General features: G+C 45.4%; 1 protein-coding gene and 1 long non-coding RNA gene across 3 annotated transcripts in view; one reads left to right on the top strand and one right to left on the bottom strand.

Moving 5' to 3' along the window:
• The window catches only part of LOC139749253 (uncharacterized), a 324,130-nt gene that overhangs the window by 48,638 nt on the left and 254,307 nt on the right, over nucleotides 1-21,185 (bottom strand). The window lies entirely within an intron of this gene.
• Nucleotides 779-6,905, top strand: LOC139765333 (uncharacterized). Of its 2 annotated transcripts, none has more exons than XM_071692799.1 (4): nucleotides 779-958; nucleotides 2,579-2,822; nucleotides 4,300-4,567; nucleotides 5,819-6,905. In XM_071692799.1, exons 2-3 carry the CDS (start codon nucleotides 2,596-2,598, stop codon nucleotides 4,547-4,549), a joined length of 477 nt encoding a protein of 158 aa, XP_071548900.1. In that variant the 5' UTR covers nucleotides 779-958; nucleotides 2,579-2,595; the 3' UTR covers nucleotides 4,550-4,567; nucleotides 5,819-6,905. The 2 variants fall into 2 exon arrangements, with proteins under 2 accessions (XP_071548900.1, XP_071548846.1); XM_071692745.1 differs by having other exon boundaries at nucleotides 812-958; nucleotides 2,576-2,822.

The raw sequence follows: 21,185 nt of genomic DNA on the forward strand, positions 1-21,185 counted from the left end.
GGCTCATGTGTGTGTTTGTGTGTGTGTGTGTGTATGTGTGTGTGTGTGTGTGTAAAGCAGTAATTCACATCTCATCAGAGAATTCGTAATGGCGCGTCTTATTTCGTATGTTCTTGAGGAAAAGGTGGACATGTGTAAAAGGAATCTGGCTGGTACCGCATTATGACCAGAATATATACACCTAATTGATCCAGAACATCTGCTTTCTTTGGTAGATATATATTGGCCTATGCTTTCATACTTGGAATTAGAATGATGCGTGATAAATGGTGAACGCGAACTTACATAATCATAGACCCATTTGGATCAGTTTGCTCGAGACCCAGCAGGAACCTTTTAATCCTACCCTAATCCTTTATGCGTAAGAAGAAAGTACGTCAGCCTATGTGTATGTACTGTAAATATTCGCACAAGTGCAACGCATCAGTTTTACTGATAACTATGGACCGGCCACCTGCGCGTGCGTGCCTTGCATAACCCTCACAAGGTCAACGAGTGGGGAGTCTGTGGGGATAAACATTCCTGGGGCAATGCTTGGTTCTCAGCTCACTACACTTTTTTCGCAGCTCTTCAGATCTAACATCGAACCTCTGCTCTGATGTGCGTGCGTAAAAACTGCCTCTCAGAAGGGTAAAGTTTAAATCGGGATTGGTTTTTTCCCCCGCCACCGTTAGATGGAGGGGCGTAGCTTGCTTGGGGCGTCTATAGTTACGTATGTGTCCTTGATAAACGGATGGTAGGGAAAAACCCAGGGTAGACCCGGATGCTTAGGTCCGAAGACTGGTTCCTTAGAGGTGTGGTGGAGGGAGGCAGTTTGGTGGTGGCGCCCGTGTGCGGTGGACTGGTAGCACCCGTGTGCTGTGGACTGGTAGGACCTGTGTGTGGTGGACTGGTAGCGGCCGTGTGTGTGTGTGTGTGTGTGGTAGACGCCCACATCCTGTACCACCCTGATCTTAACGTGAGTTATGAAGGGGAGAATGAGTTTTGTATCTGATCCTGCATTTCCAAAACAATGGTATAACATTTTTCCTCAGAGGTGCTCGCGATTGCCTCCTCTCTTGGTTTAGCTTGTTTCAAGAACCCACAAGTCTTTTGCTGAAGATATGCAGCCTCACCGTTCTCCGTACAGTCCTCTCCACGTCCTCTTACTCCGAACTGTCCCTTCCACCATCCAAGAACTGCAGTGTTCACGTCGTCATGACCTCTTGGGAATGTTTATGTAGTTCTCTCGCAATTCGTCTTTCCACCAGTGTGCGCAGATTAAGGGCTTGCCACTCACATTCAGGTCCTGTACCACCATCCTAGCCACATTCTTGTGGACACTTTCCTAGAGTGTTGGGGTCAGAGGACCAGACTTGTGGCAGGTTTGTGTTTGTGTTTGTGTTTTCAGGGGTTGGTTGTCGGTTGGACAGACACGGGCCCTGCCTAGCATAGGCCAATAGGCCTATTACGTACAATGTCCTTACTTCTTATGTTCTTATGTAACTACCTACTCGCAATGACCTGTTTGTACAGTACGGGGAGGGAGTTCTACACTCGTTGGGTCCCATCTCTTTAAAAATCTGTTATACAACTTTATGAAATTCTAAACGTTGTTAGCATTCACAATGTTATTGTTCAGTTTATTCATCCACTGTCCTTACTGTAAAAGTATTTCTTTACCTCTTTGCAAACAATTTCTCTCTAAAGTTCATGTTAGGACCTCTGCTTCTTCCTTCTCTGCATTTTCTTTCGTACTTCTCTTCACTGTTAACATTATCAAACAATTTTAAAAAAGCGAAAGTTTTGTCATCAAGTTACCCTCAAGTCTTTTCTCATTCATGTTGGACAAAAGTATGGCTTCTAACAATTCTTTTGATTCTGAGACCTTCCCTGTTGCCCCTCTTCTGCACCTTCTCGACTTGTTCTTTGTTCAAGAGCGGTAACTAGATTTGAGAAGCGCATTCAGATCTTCCTCTAATATACTGTGAACAGTTTGCTGAACGGTTTCCTATCCACGCACTTAAATGTGTGTGTGTGTGTGTGTGTGTGTGTGTGTGTGTGTGTGTGTGTTTTCCCAATAACTATGACGGTATATTTCAAAAGTCAGGTCTTTCACTTCCTCCAAAATTCGTAAATTCTTTCCCTTGTCTTCTCTCTTCCTTTTCATAATCCTCTCTATAGTTCAATTAAGGCCCGGCTTTGATGTGGACTTGTCCTCCGTGGCTGGAGCCTTCAACATGAAAAAGAAAACGCGCATAAGGTTGAAATGCATGAAAAGAAATCGTTTCGTAATCTTGTTGATACACCAAAAATCGTAATCTTGGAACGTCTTGTTGATACATCAAAAATGAAGTGTAATGTAAGCATTCGAGTGATGAAACCGAACTTATTTCTCCTTTACTACTGTTTTTTTATGCTGTAGGTCAGTGGTTAATGCTCTACTAGCAAGACAGCATCAGCGGTCTTTGTTTACGTTAATTAGCAGTATTTTACTGGCTTCTATATTCTTTGTTCAGTGACGTCATCTGATTACTGGTACAAGTCAGGTGGTTGAGTTACTGATGTTGTTGTTGTTGTTCTTCTTCTTACCCAGCAGGAGAGACGAGCGTCAAGATGCGTTCCCGCCAACTGCTTCTGCTGACGCTCTCGGTCTTCCTCCTGATTGACGTGGTTACCCCTCACGACGACGATCACCACGGAGGCCGACGGGGAGGACGAGGAGGAGGAAGACGCGGAAGAGGAGGACGAGGAGGAAGGGGACGAGGTGGACGCGGGAACACTCGGTTCTTCCTCGGTGGTGGCGGCAGGCCGGGGCAAGGTTTGCTGGCGGGTCTGGCCGGGTAAGTCCCTACCTGTGTATGGGCTTCGTCTCTCCGACACACACACACACACACTCCTCTGTCATGACCCAAATGCGCCTGTGATCTAGGAACGAGTAGAGCAATGCTCTGGAGGGGAGGACAGAGTTTTTTTTTTATCAACAGTCACTTCTAGTAAGGGGAGACAGACGAGGACTTGTTTTCATGGGGCGTGTGCAGAGTTGGGCGGGGGATATGACCTTGGCGGTCTGTGAGGTTAAACACCCGCGGGCTGAGCCTCAACCACAGCCTCGTCATTTGAACCGCCCAAGAATGTAACTCACCCCCTTTAATGAAGGACGCCTGAACACACCCCCAGGGGTAATGTAAGGACTTCCCAAGCTGCTGAGGACGGCCGCTGTGGTAATGGCGCGTGAAGGTAGGTAGCCAGCCGGGGGGTCAAGGTACGTACTACCATGATGCGCAGATGTGTAGTCGGTCATGTGACAGTGTTGTTACGTTCTTCCTGCTGCAAGTAGACGGGAATGATGCTATAAATTTCGGACGGTAATTTCTCCCGTTTAGACGACGGAAGAGCATGAGATGAATCTACGCGAGGGATAAAACCTTAAAAGATTTGATTATGGCGTTCTTTGATTATGGCGTTCTTTTTTGTTGTTGTTGAACGCACCAATCCTCAAGTCCTGAATGAGGTCAAACCTTAAATGACACAGAAAAAAAAAGGGGGGTAAGAGGTAAAGAAATAAGGAGAGTAGAAGAAAAAAAAAAAGAATCGTTCACGGTGGTTGAGGAAGCGGGAAAAAAAACCCTGCCATTTGAAAATAGGGCAGGTTGTAGGTGTTAGAAAAAAACCAGGAGGGGAGGTAAAGAGTTCCAAAGTTTAGCCCAGTGCGGCAAGATAAACATCACAACGGCTCTCACCCTTGAGGTGCCAACGGCTACACGATAATAATTACATGACGCAGCAACTCGCAGATGACTTTGTGCTTTAGCTAATGCCTAGCTGGGACACACGCGTGTGTCATGTATGTAACAGTTGACATGTACCAGTTATCGCGTGGTCGTCTGCAACTCAAGGGTGCGCTGTCATGAGGTCACGTCTGTTTGTTTGGCCTACACCGCCAAGCTTCAGAAGTCTTATCTTCTCATGTCATCCCTAACAGATATGACCTGACCCATTTTCGCTTACTAGTACATCTTTTTTTTTTCTTCACTTTACCGCTTTTCATGTATCACTAAGACCTGACCTTGAAGAGGGTCTGTTACAAGGGCTTTTAATTAAAAAAAACAAAAGACGTTCTTGAGAAGAGAAAACGAAACGATATCTTATATAAGACAGATGTAAGGCAAGTGGGTAATTGAATTAGAAGTGAATTAGAATTGAATTAGACCCTGTTATTTCAGGTACGTCCGTAGACACAGATCTTCTCCAGTTACGAGAGTAGTACAAATGGATGAGTCACTCCCTCAGTCTTACATGTTTTCTGTTCCTCCACAGAGTAGCGCTTGCCGCCGGGGGCCACATCCTGGGCCACCTAGCTGGCCACGGTGGGAGACCTCATGATGACCACCACTTCCACGGTGGACATGGTCATGGTGGCTTTGGCGGAGGTGGTTTTGGCGGCGGAGGCGGCCTCTTTGGCGGGCATAATCACGGTGGCTTTGGCGGAGGTGGCTTTGGCGGGCATAATCACGGCGGCTTTGGCGGAGGTGGCTTTGGCGGGCATGGCCATGGACATTATCACTGATGATGCAGAGGCAGTCTGGTAAGCAATCTGGGTGAAGGTGGCAGCCTCTCCATTGTATCTTTGCTGATAGTATTCATGTGGTTGATTTTCCCTAATATAATTTCCTGCATGAGAAACGTTCCCTGCAGTACTCGAAAGAATCTGGAAATGGTGTTGGTTCCCTAGGCACATGAGTAAGCCTACAGTGGACCTGATTGGTCCTTAATAAATCTAATCTAGGATGATTTTGATCTGACCAGTCAGTCATCATTACACCGAATCCGAAGTCAGAGGAAGTTAATGGTTCTAAATGATGACGGGTGAGCAGCAGTGTTGGTAATCAATGAAGTTGACTGGCAATGTCATCAACATTAATCAGAATATCCAACGGAAGAGTTACTAAGCTTAGCCAGTGTTCATGAAGACTTAACTTGAGGTTTATGTACCTAATTGGTAATTAGCAGACCCTTATTGAAAATTAATGGTTCTTGTAAGCTTAACTGGATATTACTAAACTTTACAAAGATCTATTGTATCTTAGCGGTCATTGGAAGACTTGATAAATAATTCTTTATTAGTTATTAGTGAACTTACTGGTAGTAACTAGGACTAACTAACATTTCCTCGGGTCTTAATTGGATGCTAAGAGACGCGCCCGGTTCCAGGTGTGAACAGTAGACTTGATAAGTACTGTAAAATCAACTACGGGTAAGAGGTACAGGTAATTAGCAAACCAAATTGATAAGTCAGTCATTTTCAAATCTAATCGTCACTTGTACAGAAAATGTTGATATGAAGACCTAATCAGTTATGCATCTGACGGTCAAATAGTAGACATAAATGTAGATTTGAACATCATAACATTGGCTCAGTCTTTTAACTTCTTGATTTCGGCAATACAACCCTTTACAACGACAGTACGACCCTTGGGGCCGATCGTACGACCCATGGCTATAATGGCCAAGCCTTGTCGTGCTCAAGGATTGTGCCAGGGTCGTGTAGTCGTGTTAAGGGGTCGTACCGGGATCGTATCGTCGTGATACGGTGTCGTACCTTGGGCTGAAAATGTCGTACTATTGTGTTCAACAGGTTAACTTATCAGCAGTTTACATATTCATCTAATTAAATCCCTAAAAACACAGACACACAGACACACACACACACACAGCCACACACACACACAAACAGACACACACAGGCAAACACACACACACACGTGCGCGCTCTAATCATCATAGGATTAGATTTACATAAGACTGAATAATCCTGACAAGATCCGACCTTCCACAGCTGTATGCCCTGGACCTGCGCCCCTAACTTCAAGCGTTCGATCTTTTACCCGCCACTTTCCGCGTTGCCGACACCTTCGTCCAGTTCAGAACCTGCGAGCCAGCCGACTAACCCACATGGCAAGCCAGTTCGACCAACCCTGGCTCAAGACGAGGGCCGCGATGCTGCTGCCTTATGGTGGTGGCTTGAACACCTGTCACCTGCAGCGTGGTCGGCCGCCCATTTCTTCCGCTCCAGGGATGTTGAGGATTAAACCTTTCATATTTCAAGATGATTTGGCAGAGAACAGACACCCGGGACCCACTCAACAGGTGTCCCTCTCTCAGGAGGAGATGGGGACCATGTGCAGCCCACAGACCACAGCAGTTCGGGGTCTCTTCAACCACCAGACTTGTGTTCCTGGTCTAGCCAGGAGCTAAGTGATCTTGCTGGTCGAGCTGCGACATGACTCATCTTCCAGCCCTCCCTCAGGGCCCGGTGAATCTGGTCTTCACAGCTCTCCGTGAAGAGTGGACATCACCCCAAAAGAGCTGAGGAGGAAATGTAATTGTTTGCTTACCATTCCTAGGGCTGGGAGGGCGTGTGTATTTTTTTTTTGTCACCAACTCAAGGGCTGGAGAGAGATCGTCATAGGCTCTCTGGCCACCTCAGGGGATAGAGAAGGGCCTTAATTTCTCACCACACCCAGGGGTTTAGATTTTCTCATAACCCGAGGGGATGGGGAGGATGTGTGATAGTTTCCCATCACCCCAGGGGCTGGGGAAGGACTGTAATTGGCTTTCTCATCACCCCATGGGGGAGGGAGGAACTCATGCCTTTGTGGGCTATTCATTATGACAGCTGAGTCCCTGAACTGGCAACGTGTCGGTGGCCACTGGTATATCTTTCTCTTCACGTCTATATTTAGATAAATCGAGATTCTATTCATATTAGGGGGGTAATAAGGGCTATCCTATTTTGTTTACAAAAAACAAGGAGGTGCAATAAACGCAAATTGAATCCTAAATATTGTTTCCTGACTCGGTGAAATGAATGAATTACGAAATAAGTGTAACAAACTTGCAAAATAAAGTATCTTCAATACCTACGTCTATCTTTCATTTTCTTATCGATCAGTCTCTTCAGTTTTCTTTTCTACAGCTGCTCAAAATGTCAAAACTAGCAATATCTACGTGAAGTACACTTTGGAAGCTTGGTATATATATATATAAACAGAATCGCTACCCCCTGCTTCAGCGAGGTAGCGCCAGGAAAACAGACATGAAAGGTCACATTCGTTCACACCCAGTCTCCAGCTGTCATGTGCAATGTACCTAAACCACACCCCCTCCCCCTATCCACAAGCAAACACCACAGACCTTTTTCATGTTTTCCCCCGCTTCACATACTCTGGTTCAGTCTATTGACTCAAATCGACCTCTATATACCACATCGTTCCAACTCACTCTATCCCGTGCACGCCTTTCACCCTCCTGAATGTTTAGGCCCCGGTCTCTTAAAATCTTTTTCCCTTCATCCCTACATCTCCAATTTGGTCTACCTGTTCTCCTAACTTCCTCCACTTTTAACATACTTATGATCTTCGTCAATCTCTCTTCACTCAATCTCCACACGTCACAAACCATTTGAACGCACCCTCTTCAGCTCTCTCATCCATACCTCACTTTCACCTGAGAAGACCATCTCTAAACATATAATGTCCTCACGCATTTCGTTTCCAACACACTCATCGGTCGGACCAATGTCTATCAGGGACTGAATCTGGCGGTGAACTTCTGTGGCGATGCAGACAATCTGTCTTGGGTGACGCAGTGTCCTAGTTGCTTGAGATGTAGTGCTCCATGTATGTTGTCAGGCTTTGGTAGTCTTAGGCTGCTATCGTGTGACTGTGAGGTCATCCGGATATAAAAGTAGTTTCATATTGTGTTCTGCGAGAGGTGATGGAAGACTGTGTAGGAACGGGTGAAGGAGAGTTGGGGAAAGTACTGCTACTTGAAGAAGTCCGCTGTTAAGGGCTCCTTAAGCTGAATGAAGCCTTTGTGAGTGAATGGCGTAGCGGGTCGGCTAATGAAGTTAACCAATGGCTTCTTGTCACTGTTGTGGGCAACATTCTCGAGAATCTTCTAAATACAACGATTGGATATGGTGAAAAAAAATATATACACATCTGTCACAATTCTCGATGAAGGGAGTATTTTTCTGCTGATGTCGATTGCGTAACAGGGTGGCGAGTGCTGAAGAGGCTTGGGAAAGACCCATAGAGGAGAGGGAATGTGTAATAACGTTCCTCCTGTTCACCGAAGTGAGGGAAAGTCCACCTTGATTCTTTGGCCTCACATGACTGGCCTCTACAGAGCCAGATTCAGCCTGGGTCAAGCTCCTCTGATATGCGACTTGCCCCAAGTTCTTATCTCGCTATTTTTCCAACATTTCCGATAACCACCGGAAGTTTTCAAAGTTCGGGACTATTTATATCCAGTTCGTATAAAAACTTTACCCTGGGCCTTCAGAGATCAGATCTCGCATCGTATTAGTTCTTGGCAAACTAACATATCCTGTGTTACGAGATAGAGAGGGTAAAAAAAATGTGAGAGGAACGGAACCGAATAGCTAAATCTATTTTATGCAAATGAGGCTGTTGTGTACGAACGTGCGCTGGAAATAACACGGGTAAGTATGACTAAACACGGGTTGCATGGTGGCAAAAAAACCTGTAATTTCACTCTTCAGTACAACGACACAACCCTTGGTTACGACCGCCCGGATTGTTTTTTTTTAACCTGGCTCATAGGAGTTGGGTCAGAAGCAGTCCATTATTTCCCAGGGAAGCACCATCGTCGTACTCACGAATCACACCGACGCGTCGCAAGATCTTACAGTGGAGGTGAAGGAGTTGATATACTTTGCGTCAAGTTCGTCAAAATCAGAGCTGAAGGAGTTGATATACTTTGCGTCAAGTTCGTCAAAATCAGAGCTGAAGAAGTTGATATACTTTGCCCCAAGTTCGTCAAAATCAGAGCTGTAGGAGCTGATATACTTTGCGCCAAGTTCGTCAAAATCAATCTACAAAAATTGTTGCTTCGAGTCAGGATGAAAAACGCTACAGCCTAACTAACAGCAGGAGGAGAGAGAGATGCTCTCCTTCGTTAGAAATGAATTCACGAGGATGGTCGAGACGCCCGCACTACAGTGTTTTCCTTTTTCTTCTCTGGCTTTACTGCAGTGTCATCTGATGCATTGAAACGTTACGTACTGTGACGATATTGTCCTCAGAATCTCTTTGTGAAACTTACATAAGAAGGTGATGTGAATAATCATTTGTTTCTGGGAGAAAAATGGAAAAGAATGTTCTTTAATATACGCAGTATTTATTGTTATATGAATGCAAGGGTAGATGACATGGCAGCAGAGGGTATGATCAAGGGACATACAGTACTCGACGTGAATGAAACTGGGAAACAGGTTATCAAATTGGGAGCTAAGAAAGGAATAGTTATCATGAGCGGCTGATGTAAATGATACGGATGTAGCTTTAACGCACTGGACATCCTGACACCGCCAGCCGCTCTGAGCTGTGACATATTTGAAAGGTTGATGTCCTTGGTTAGCTGATGTCGTGATCTGGCTGACGTCTTGGGTTGGGCTGATGTTCTGCCGCTGGCTGACGCCCTAAGCTCCCTGGAACTAGCAAGGCTGACGTCTGGCTGCCGACTAATGCCGTAGTACTGGCTGACGTTCTGAACCGATTGGTTACTTGGGTCTGTCTAAAATTATGGTTACTAGTAAGCTGACGCTGTAGATCTGACGCTGCTGACTGCGTCAGGCCTTCTGTGGTGCAGGCTAATATATGTAAATACTATCAAGTCTTTCCCAAGTTCTTCTAACGAGCCTGTCAGCCATGATTATACCGATAATCACCTGCTGGCAACGCGATTATCATCAGGGAGTCATCTGGGGTAAACACCAGCTCCGCTACACGTCACCTGAGGAACAGAAGGAAGGTGAAGAGCGGCGTTGGTGATGGATGGACGTGTAGGCAACGTACTAACGCGTCATCATCAACCGTGATCTACCTACCGTACATCATCCATGTCATCATACATCATAGTTTCAGCCACTGTCAAGAAGCCAACATCCTTCCTAGTATATCGTCCTCACGTACACTAGTTTGGATTATCATCGCCAAGTAGGGATGTCGCCGCCTTCCTTACCCTTCATCCCCCACCACACTCTTAGCCAGCAGAGCCTCTCACCCCTCCACTGATCAGTCCCGGTCCATCCCTTGCCACAAACCAGCCAGCAGCCACAAGCTCTTCTCCTCCCAACACACTGACATTTCAGATTTCCCCTAAACCTCTCATCTCCACCGCTCACACTGGTCCTTATGCCTTCTCGCTCTCTAACTGGCTGGCAGCCCCCATTACGTTCCCAGTATCCACCTCCTCGTACTTTAGCTATCATCCGCTGTGTTATCCCCTGTTTCATACTCCCTATTAGCCCCGAAGCTCTCCTGTCTCCTCATCAGCCCCTCCTTTTCCTTGACACCAATGCTGTACCTCCCTCAACCTCTCTACCTGCTTCATACCAGCCAGGAGTTCACAGCTCCTCACCTGGGCCTTATCATAGCTAGCAGACCATCAATTTGCCTCATATTAGCTACAGTCCCTCCTCCCAGCCCCCTCACACTAGCTATCAAATCCCTGGTCTTCTTACTATCGTATTAGCTAGAGGCCCCCTACCCTCCAGTTCTAACCTAGGCAACAGACACCCCTTCTCAGTTCTCACTCCAGCTGCAGACCTCTCCAAGCCCTGTCTATCCACTAGCCAACTGTCCTCTCCTCTCACTCCTCACTCCGGCAGCAGAACACACTCTTTGATCCTCCTCCTCTCTTCTATCTTCTATCCAGAGTTAGACTTGATGATTCACTTGAAACTTTTACAGTGTTTTTCAATTTTTATTTTTCGGTGAGTAGCGTCAGGTTCACATGGGATATTCATATATACCTGGTTTATTTCTGCATCAGCTTTCCTTCTCTTTCTCACTTCTTCCACCTGGTATCATTCTTCACGTTCCTCATCTAATCTGCCTCTCCCCAGCAGCCCCCTGAGCTACAGCATCATACACAAGACGTAACGCCCCTCCCACATACGAGCAAAACACCTGTCGACGGCTGAGCACCGAGCGGCGTGGCAATCAGGCCAGGTATCCCCCATAAACACGCAGCGCATATCTGACAAGGGTCGTCCGAGTAGTGGTGTTGAAACCTCTCTGCTAGTCCTCATTTACTGTATACTCTGCCACACAGGTGATCACCTGGTCCTTCTTTATACTCTGCCACACAGGTGATCAGTGTGACTTCGACGTTGATACATGTATGGATGAAACTCGTCGTTACGTTGAAACTGATACTTTAGACATGACTCTGTCTTCAACGCATAAGTCTTTTCTCACTCACTCTGAGCTACAGGGTTAGAGGAATATATATCTCGTCAGCGTGAATGTTGTAACAATCCTATCTCTATCGTCATGCATAGAGCGTCGCTTTATCATGCACCCCAGTGTGTTCGTGTGGGTGCGTGTGTTAACACTTCAAACACGTCTGATGTTAACTGATTCACTCCTCATCTCCGGTTCTTTCCTCATCTTGACGTTGCTACAGGGAAGTCCATTCAACTCATAAGGCCTCATTATGCTGGGGAAGTCTTCCCTCAGTGCTCACCTTCACTGCCCGAGATCTCATAATCTCCTCATAATGTTTTATCTAACAACCCTACAACCTCTTCAGCGTAATGCTATCACCTCCTCATATTGGCCTTCACAAAACGTCTCTCTTGCTTCATCACATCATCTTTAAATCTCCATAACCTCATCGTCATACCTTCATAATACTACAGTCTGAGAGTCTCTTACTTATCATCTCTCCATTATGGCTCAAGAGATCCACAGTTGTCACTTCAACTTTTAAGAAAAAAAAACATTTCTTCATAGCCTCACAGTTGATAGCAGCAAAACATGAAATACTTTCCCTTTGCGATCTTGATATTCCTCAACTTTAAGATAATTTCCTCATCATTTCCAATATTCTTCGTAATTATCTTACTCTATAACGTTAGACATCCATTGGAATATCTCTCTTCATCTCTCATCAAACACCATTCTTATCTTACTTCTTCCTCAACTTTGTTATCATCATCTTCCCCCTGCTGATAAGGAGACTGCATCGTTATCAGTCGTGTTAAGGCCTGACCACCTCGCCTGCACCTTGGGTCTGTGTGCGTGGGTCTGTGTAACTCTTATGTAACTCAGTCTACCACGTCACTCACACATTGAATTCCTTTCTCATCTCAGCTTTCCTCACTGACATCTCACATCACCACCAGTCACTCCCCACGTACACTAAGCTGCCTCATCAGGGTGATCGCCTCTCCTGGGTCGCGGTGCTCCACACTGCCAACACATTCTCTCAATCCTAAGAAAATTGCACTCCAATTCCGTTCACGGTTAAAGATCAAAGGAACCTTTGCATTTTTTTGTATTTTCTCTTAACTTTTTTTTTCTTTTAGCGGATGTCAGCACATTCAGTTAAACTTCAGGAACTATGAAACGAGACATTGCTCAAATATCAGAGTTCCCGGTTCAGTTTCAAATATGGAAAACAGAAAACGGTAATCTGTCCTGGGAAAGGTGAAGAAGCCTTTCCATACAATTCATATCAGCTTCAGTGATATTGTGCGATAATACAGCTGACGTTCAGCAGTTTCTAGGTAGTTTTATCGTACGAGGTAGAGTGACTGTGGAAGGTAAACAAGAGTAAACATAATAATGTCGCCTCTGTGATATAAAAGACCTCTTGTGGCTCTTGAGAATAATATCATTTTGTTATACTTTCGCCCAACTCGGTCGCACATATTCTTATAAAGACCCATTACAGGGGACTACATACGTATAATGAACCTTTAAGCACCGAATTTTTTCCCTCTCAGACTCTCATATAATTCCAGAATAAGGACGTATGGGAGCATGAAAGTCAACCATTTATCTTTTTTTTTTCTGGTCATTGTAAAATCAAATTTAGTTTTTTGTCTACAGAGGGTGAGGTGCAGAGTATCTGGGTCACAGTCTAACATGCAAGACGCCCTCGGTGTTTACGTCACATCAAACAAAAGAAAAACACGTTCTTAATTTGTCAAAGTTAAAGTGCGAATCTCTTGGGAAAATGTTGATCACATCAGTGTCATTTATTTCGTAAAAAGTCATGGCGAACTTTTTTGGTGAATCTCGATTGCGTTTACCATCCTCTGGGAAGAGGTTAGAATACATTCTCAGACAGTGGTGTGCCGCTTGGAAGGTGGATCTCCCACTATAGATTTTCCTTGTTGCGAGCTGAGCCCGACGCTGGTGGTTCTGTTCGATGCTGCGGGCGTCGTAAAGAGAGAGAGAGAGAGAGAGAGAGAGAGAGAGAGAGAGAGAGAGAGAGAGAGAGAGAGAGAGAGAGAGAGAGAGAGAGAGTGGAGTGGAGTGGAGTGGGAGAGGGTCATCTCCCACTCCGCTCTGTCATGTATGGTCTAGTGTGGATGGGAGGAATCTCTGGCATTATCCCGGGACGGGGTGGTTGAGGCGGGTAGTCTGTTGGTTCCTGTAGGTGAGGCGGGTCTTGTGATGGGTCCAGCAGGCGGGGCGAGCCAGTCTGATGTGTTCAGCAGATGGTGGCGGGCAGGGAACTGGCCACTCTGGAACACCGGCGTTCTGATTTGTTCTTCAGTGTGGTAAGTCGACGGCTGCTGGAATACGTGATGTTTGAGAGGAAACCCTGCAATATACTGCTCTGTTCGACCCTCCTGTAGATAGGTGAGGCATTGGTCATCTGATTTTCCTTAAGGCATTTAGAAACCCTGAAAGAGATTTCTTGCGTTTTTCATTAATGTCTCAAGATCCTGGTGGAATACATCTGTCCTGGAAATGCGTTTTTTTGTTGTTATGGTCACTGTTTATTGACCCCGTGGGATACAGTCGTTCTATCTTTCCCCACATCAAGTTCAGAGTCTCTTACAGACAACCAGTCGTGTTCATTACCAGTCATCCATCAGTCAGTGACTGGACACTCGAGACAACAGTAATGGAAGCTGTTCCTCCAGCTGCCATCATCCAGGAAGCTGCTCCTGGCTGGGGCTGGAGCCCTGCAGCTGCTGGATGCTGTGTTGCATGTGAGTAATCACGACTGTTTATCTTCCTCCAGAGCCCGCCAGTTACAGATGGTGTTCGTCCACCTACCTGGCCCCGAGTCAGTCAGCTCCAGGATCTGTTGAATCCTTCGAGTTATTTATTTACATTTTCTCTCAGTAAGGTTTGAAGAATCTTATACACAACACAAACTCACTTTCATAAGTCCATCTGTGTGTCAGACAAGAGTTTGATATTTAATTTCGTCTTGTGTCGAGGTAGCAGATAATTCAGATTCGTAAACACAAATCAACACAGAAAATGGGAGTTAGTTTGCTGGAGATATTCCTGAAGAAGCAATGGCTTCGGTGATCAGTGCAGGTCTCTCGTCTCTGTGTAGAATAACGATGTGGGAGAGACGAAAAAAATACAATTGGTTCATACATCTAGCGGCACCCACCTCGCCAGACACGGGGTCATGCCAGGCGAGGGAAGGGTGAGAGAAAATGGATGATGGTTCCGTCTGAAGGTCAGCACAAGGGGTTAGGGAGTCATAGAACATGTTGCTTGGGAGTGTGCACGAACGGGAAGGGGAAGGTGAGGGAGGAGAATGGGAAGGAAAGAGTGAAGATTGGAGACACTAGAGATGAGGTTAATCTTTCCTATGAGGTGGAAAGTAGAGGAAAAGAAAGAACTGAGGCAAAGGAAGATATAAGGAAAGTAAAGAGGAAAGCAAAGGAGAAAATATGAAGGGAAGTGAAAAAGAAAATGAGATAACAAGAAGTGGGATAAAAGACAAAAGTTACGAGGACAAGGGAAGATGGGAGGGGGGCGCAGCAGAGGTGGGGGTGAATACGGACGAAGAGGAAAAAAGGGGTGAAGAAGACGTGAGGAGAGGAAGAAGTAGACACGGCAGAAGGAAAGGAAAGGTCAGGAGGAGGTGAGGGAAGGCGAGTAGGAGGAGGTGAGGGAAGGCGAGTAGGAGGAGGTGAGGGAAGGCGAGTAGGAGGAGGTGAGGGAAGGGAGTAGGAGGAGAGGAGGTTGGAGAGAAGAGGGGAGGAAGGCTGACGATGATGGCGGGCGGAACTTGAGCCGATTTATTACTTGTTCTAACTTTGCGACAACTTCCCGACTCTGTAATGAGGCAGATGATCACCAGGGCCTTATTAAGGTCTTACTAAGGTGTTGGACTTCTATAAGTTCTGGATCGGACTAACGTCTGAGAACTTAGTAAAGTCTGGAATCTTCGTAAGTTTCAGTGTTTAATCACGATCTTCGTGCTACTGAGGTCCGGGGCCTCGCTGTTATAATGTTAAGTTCTCTGGTCTTACTAAGGTTGAGGACAGTACAGCTCTCACTTCCCTACCACAAAGCAAGGCCAAACTGCAGTTCCAGGTCTGGAATCTTAGATTATGTGGTTCTATCAAGGTTTGTAAGTCTATGAGGATCAGGGTTTTAGTAAGGTCTGTGTCCTTATGATGGTATATTGTCTCAGTTGGCTTTCCACTTCACCAAGGACATCTGGTCACTTGTGACCAGACTAAGGTCTGCAGGAACGATGCAAACGTCTTGAGCTGTTGATGTGGACGTAAAGCCTTTACCCTAACCTGTCGCCTCACTGTGAGGTCTCGCAACACGACTGGCAGCCGAAGAGCCTCACTCCCTCACCTCTGACAACTCTAATAAGGTCCATGAAGGTAGTCAGGACCTGGACGGCATTTCGTCACTCTCCCGCCGCCTCTATATGCTCTCACGTATTCGCCTGCTTCATTAATTTGTGTGTTTAATCGCGACACATTAGTGTATGTAAATGAAGCTGATGACTGAGGTGATATAATGCAAAGGAGGAACAGTTCGCCAAAGTAAATTACTGGAGGAGTCGAGGAAGATGAGATCAAGTTAGCAGAGTAGGTCCAGGGAAGTGATATTGAAGGTGTGTGGAGATAAAGCAGACTTTCGCTGGACGTCTTCCAGATGACTTCCATTAAGGTAAGATTATAGAAAACAAATGGAAATGATTAGAGAAAAAGAAGATACGGAAGACAAAGGAAGAGAAGAGATCCAAAGAAAAGTGGAAAAAGGGAAAATTTCATAAACAGACTTTGAACAAAAGATTCATCAATCAGACAGGACTGAAAGGGTTAGTTGTACCTCATATAAATATGCAGTTCAACTTCTGAATAATTATTATGACCTGAGCAAACTGGTGCATTCATGAGTGTGAGCCTGACAGAGCTGTAGTATATTCCAGCCAGCCAGTCCAGCTGCAGCAAACACTGGAGACTTTTGATGTGAACATCAGACCGTCTGCCACGCTCCTTGACTTCTCATTAGGCAGATCAAGCGTAAACCACAAGAACATTTTTATTTCTGATACAGAGAGACAGGCAGATAGATAGATAGATAGATAGATAGATAGATAGACAGACAGACAGACAGACAGACAGACAGACAGACAGATAGATAGATAGATAGATAGATAGATAGATAGATAGATAGAGAGAGAGAGAGAGAGAGAGAGAGAGAGAGAGAGAGAGAGAGAGAGAGAGAGAGAGAGAGAGAGAGAGTGAACCTTGTCAAATGCTTCTGCAAATCAGGGAAGAGCGCAATTTTTTTTCCTGTCATCAAATTCTCGTGTATGTCACCACAATGGGTTAACCATCAGGTTTGCGTACTTTTCCTTAGTGATGTATCCATGTTGGCCTTCGTTTATGTAGCTGTTCTTGATCGGCTGTCCGTTTATCCCTCTTTCAAAGACTTTCATTACATGCTAAGCCAAGTAACTGGTCTGTATTGATTAGGCATTAACATGGATCCTCATTTGGGAATGGGCGTTAACTATGCCAATCTATGAAAGTCTGCAGTTTCACTTTAACCCAAACTTTTCCCTCAATAGTAACATTATTGGTTTCGCAAATGACGTCTTTCTCTTCTTGAGGAATATGCCTGGGATGCCATTCTACTCCCGCAGCTGAAACTTCCTCTCTGAGCTGATCAATCGCTCTGATTGCATCATCTTCCAATAGTTCAATATCCATAACTGCATTTCATCATATTGGCGAAACAGTTTTATTATTCAACTTCTCGCATTTTGAGATGCATGTGTATTGCTCATTCACCACCACCCTGCATGTTTCTCTGGGGGACACCTTCGTATCTATTCTCGCACCTTCAAGAGTCTGATCTTGGATTCCTTCTTCTTTTTTTTTGCTTTGCTCGAGTATGTGAATAGGAACGCGAGACTCTGGCTGGATATTAAACAATTTTCTGCGGTAGGAACGCGAGACTCTGGCTGGATATTAAACAATTTTGTCTGATGACATTTACCACAGTATTAAGAGAAGTGGGATCAAGGCTGAGCTGTATGATATAACGCAAGTTACACATACTTGAATATTTCCATGGTAACAACATTCTTGTTTTCCCCTTCGTTGGTTAGGGTTCTATTTAGCCTCATTTATATTTCGCTACCAACATGGATATCGCTTTTTGAAGCAGTTGTTCATAAAGAGAATCATCAAAGGCCATTTAAACATCAGGTTTAATTGACATTAGATGTTATTTTCTTTTTCATCACAGTCTCTCCGTATCTCATAAAAAGAATACGGTAAAACGCTCGGATGAAAAACTGGTTTCTGTGGAAATATTATTGACTTATATTTTATGATTTTCTGAATTATTTTGTCATCTTGTTGCGAGTTATGGTTTCCGCCACTTTCTCTTGAGTTCTGAGGTGAGACCAACTGGACGATATTTTACTTCACAACCCTTATGAACCTTCCTTATATACTGTTGCAACATATATGAACCTTCGTTATATACTGTTGCAACATATATGAACCTTCGTTATATACTGGTGCAACATATATGAACCTTCATTATATACTGGTGCAACATATATGAACCTTCGTTATATACTGGTGCAACATACATGAAGCTTCGTTATGTACTGGTGCAACATATATGAACCTTCGTTATATACTGGTGCAACATACATGAAGCTTCGTTATGTACTGGTGCAACATACATGAAGCTTCGTTATGTACTGGTGCAACATACATGAAGCTTCGTTATATACTGGTGCAACATACATGAAGCTTCGTTATATACTGGTGCAACATACATGAAGCTTCGTTATGTACTGGTGCAATACAAGCCATCCTCTCGTTCTTGGGTTCCCCCTTACACTGAGGAAATTAAACTCTGTGTTTAAGTCTTTGCCGAGAGACGGTTCTGGAAAGTGAGGAGCTTCCACATCCAGCGATGTTTCTAATTACTGGAGAGCTTCCTGGATTTCCTGTTGTGTGTGTGTGTGTGTGTGTGTGTGTGTGTCTCCCTCTGCCTATAAGGGTGTTGGAAAGTGCCATACTGCCTGCGACTGTGTGCCATTACTCTGCGATACTTTCATAGGTTACTGCCCTGTGTCACTGCTGGATGGCATAACTTCGTGTCACTGTTGGGTGGGTGGTATGGATGTCTCTCCTTGGTTGCGATGCACTGCTATGTGTCACTGCTGTTGTGTGGCGCCGCCGCTGTCTAGCACTGCTGTGTGCCTCCGCATAGCTCTGTCACACTGCTCAGTGACCCTACAGTGAGACGTCGGGATACTGCTGTGAGGAGGTGCTGTGTAACACAGCTTTATGGTGCTACTGTTCAGCACAAGTGTGGTTCATGCGTGTGGTGACGTCTGTTTGGTTCTGCTGTGCTGTCAACGCTGTGTGGCCATTGCTGTGAGGTAAATGCTGTGTGGTGACTGCTGTGTGTAGTACTGCTATGGCGTAATGCTGTGTGGTAACTGTTGTGTGGTGGTACCTGCTGTGTAGTAACTGGTGTGTGGTTACACTGCGTGGCTCTGTGTATGACACGCTTATATGGCACAGTTTCCCGTCATAAGCCACTGCAGAGCACTGTAATGTGTCACTGCCGTGTGGCTCTATTGTTTACACTGTTTTGAGGATATAACACTCTTGCATGACAGGGCCAAACACAAGTGATGCATTTGTCACTACATGTAAGAAAAACATAACACCATAACTTTTCTTAGGGTAAAGATATCGCAACGAAATGTACGGGGACGAACGCGAGCACAACAGAATGTCGTTGCTGACGACACTGTGACGACGAGGCCACAAAACACACAGTGGTGGGAGTGGGTCAGATGGCTCTCCTCCCCCAACACAATAGGACAACAGAGCAATATTGTGTCTCCTCAGAAGGCCACGGACGCTACCACCTCGTAACTCGTGACTGCTGGAATACGTCTGCGTCCTCCACCATTTATTCTAATGTTGGCAAATAATACTCAGACGATCGTGTCGTTGCTGAGGAGAGAGAGGAGAGAGAGAGAGAGAGAGAGAGAGAGAGAGAGAGAGAGAGAGAGAGAGAGAGAGAGAGAGAGAGAGAGAGAGAGGAAATATATGCACTTTGGGACGTATCCTGAGTGATTCAGCTTTGCAATTTTGGACTGAGGTAAGAACGTCTACACCCCAGCTGATAGCGTGTGTCTGCATTTCGTTTTCCAGATTTTGGAAACTGGAACTGTACTGATACAGAAGACATTGCCCTAATTTTCAAGAGAAAAAAAGATATTCTTTTCGTGTGTACAGGAAACTGAGGCATATATTGGAATACTGCTTGTAAATCAACATGTACATGTATGTACAGTGTCCGCAGAAAACACTGTTCGCCCTCCATATATACTCAAAGGCAATATACGACAAAGGTTTATTGAGGATGCGAGCGTATGACGCTCTTAGGGTGAAATCATCGTATATCTGGTCGCTGAGACTAGTGTTTCTAATGGTGTGAGCACCAGCAACCCGCCTCAGAGTGCCGCGGGCTATCTTTAGAGAGGGATCTTTCTTTACTCCTTCTAGCTGCTACTTACTTATCCGAATTTCACTTCTGGGCGCTGTATTTCTTCTACCTGTGCTCTCTAAGGGGGAAGAAGTCCAGTGTCCTCGCCTAGAAGCAAGAAAATGTGGGTACACGTGAGATTTCTAATCGCACTGGGAGCTCAAAACATGGACCCAGAGTACTTAAGAGACCTTGTCAGTTTCATGCTCAGACATCTGCAGATGGTAATCAAGGCCAAATGAGAGATGACGAAGCGCCATAATGCAAATGTGACATAGCATTTGAAACTGTATGCTAAGGCGGACAAGGTCATACATTTTATCTTATTTTTTTATTCTATTTCTTTTTTTTGCGGGGTGAGTCGTTAGAAGGCCTTATTTACATAAGGATGCAAAGAAACCTTTACGGGATTTCGAGGGACGTGTTGCTTGGTGGTGGGCGGCTCCAGGCTATCCCCATTGACTTTCCAGCCCCAGGCTAGCCCTCTTGTCTTCTCGGTCTTAGGCTAGCCCTCTTTGTCTCCCCGACTCCAGGCTGGCCTTATCTTCCCGACCCCAGGCTAGCCCCCCTTTGTCTCCTCGGCCCCAAGCTGGTCCCATTGTTTACCCGACTCCAGGCTGGCCTTTTGGTCTCCCTAGCCCTAACTAGACTGGCCTCCTTGTCTCCCCGGCCCCAAGCTGGCCCCATGTCTCCCCAGCTCCAAGCTGGCCCCATGTCTCCCCAACTCCAGGTTGACCTCCTTGTCTGTGCTGGGCCCTTGTCTCTCTCTGCCCCGAGCTGGATCCCAATTCTCCCCGGCCCCAGGCTGGCCCCATGTCTCCCCTGGCCCCAGTTTGATCCCTTGTCTCCAAGGCGTCACATTTCGACACCCGTCTCATCATGTGTTGTGTTTACGTGAGGCAATGACAAAACAGCGGGATGTATGCGACAGGAATGCATATGACAACAATCCTCGTTCGTTTACTCGTTTCTTTAACTCTGACACGAGACGCACGCTTGATTGTATATGTGCAAGAAAGACGCCTAAACTCTGTAGTGAATGCTTAAAATTTCTTTCAAATTGATGAGTGAAACTAAAAGACCGTTCTTGAAAGTAGCTGTTGCGAAGAAACTTCATTTTAACTTAGAATAAATCCTTAAAGCACTGATGCATGACATCCACACAAGAAAAGACATGCTAGGCAAAGAGAATGAATTAAGTTATATCACAATCCCGTCTTTTCCTTCCCAACCAACACCTTTTATCTCTCATGCTGATATTTTCTTTCCGTAAAACGTTTTGACCTTTATCCCTCACCCGGCAAATCATGCTCTGCTTTTCTTACTCTCCTTTTGATCTCAGTTTTTATT

The sequence above is a fragment of the Panulirus ornatus genome, chromosome 1, assembly GCF_036320965.1.
Source record: "Panulirus ornatus isolate Po-2019 chromosome 1, ASM3632096v1, whole genome shotgun sequence".
In the NCBI taxonomy this organism is placed as follows: domain Eukaryota; kingdom Metazoa; phylum Arthropoda; class Malacostraca; order Decapoda; family Palinuridae; genus Panulirus; species Panulirus ornatus.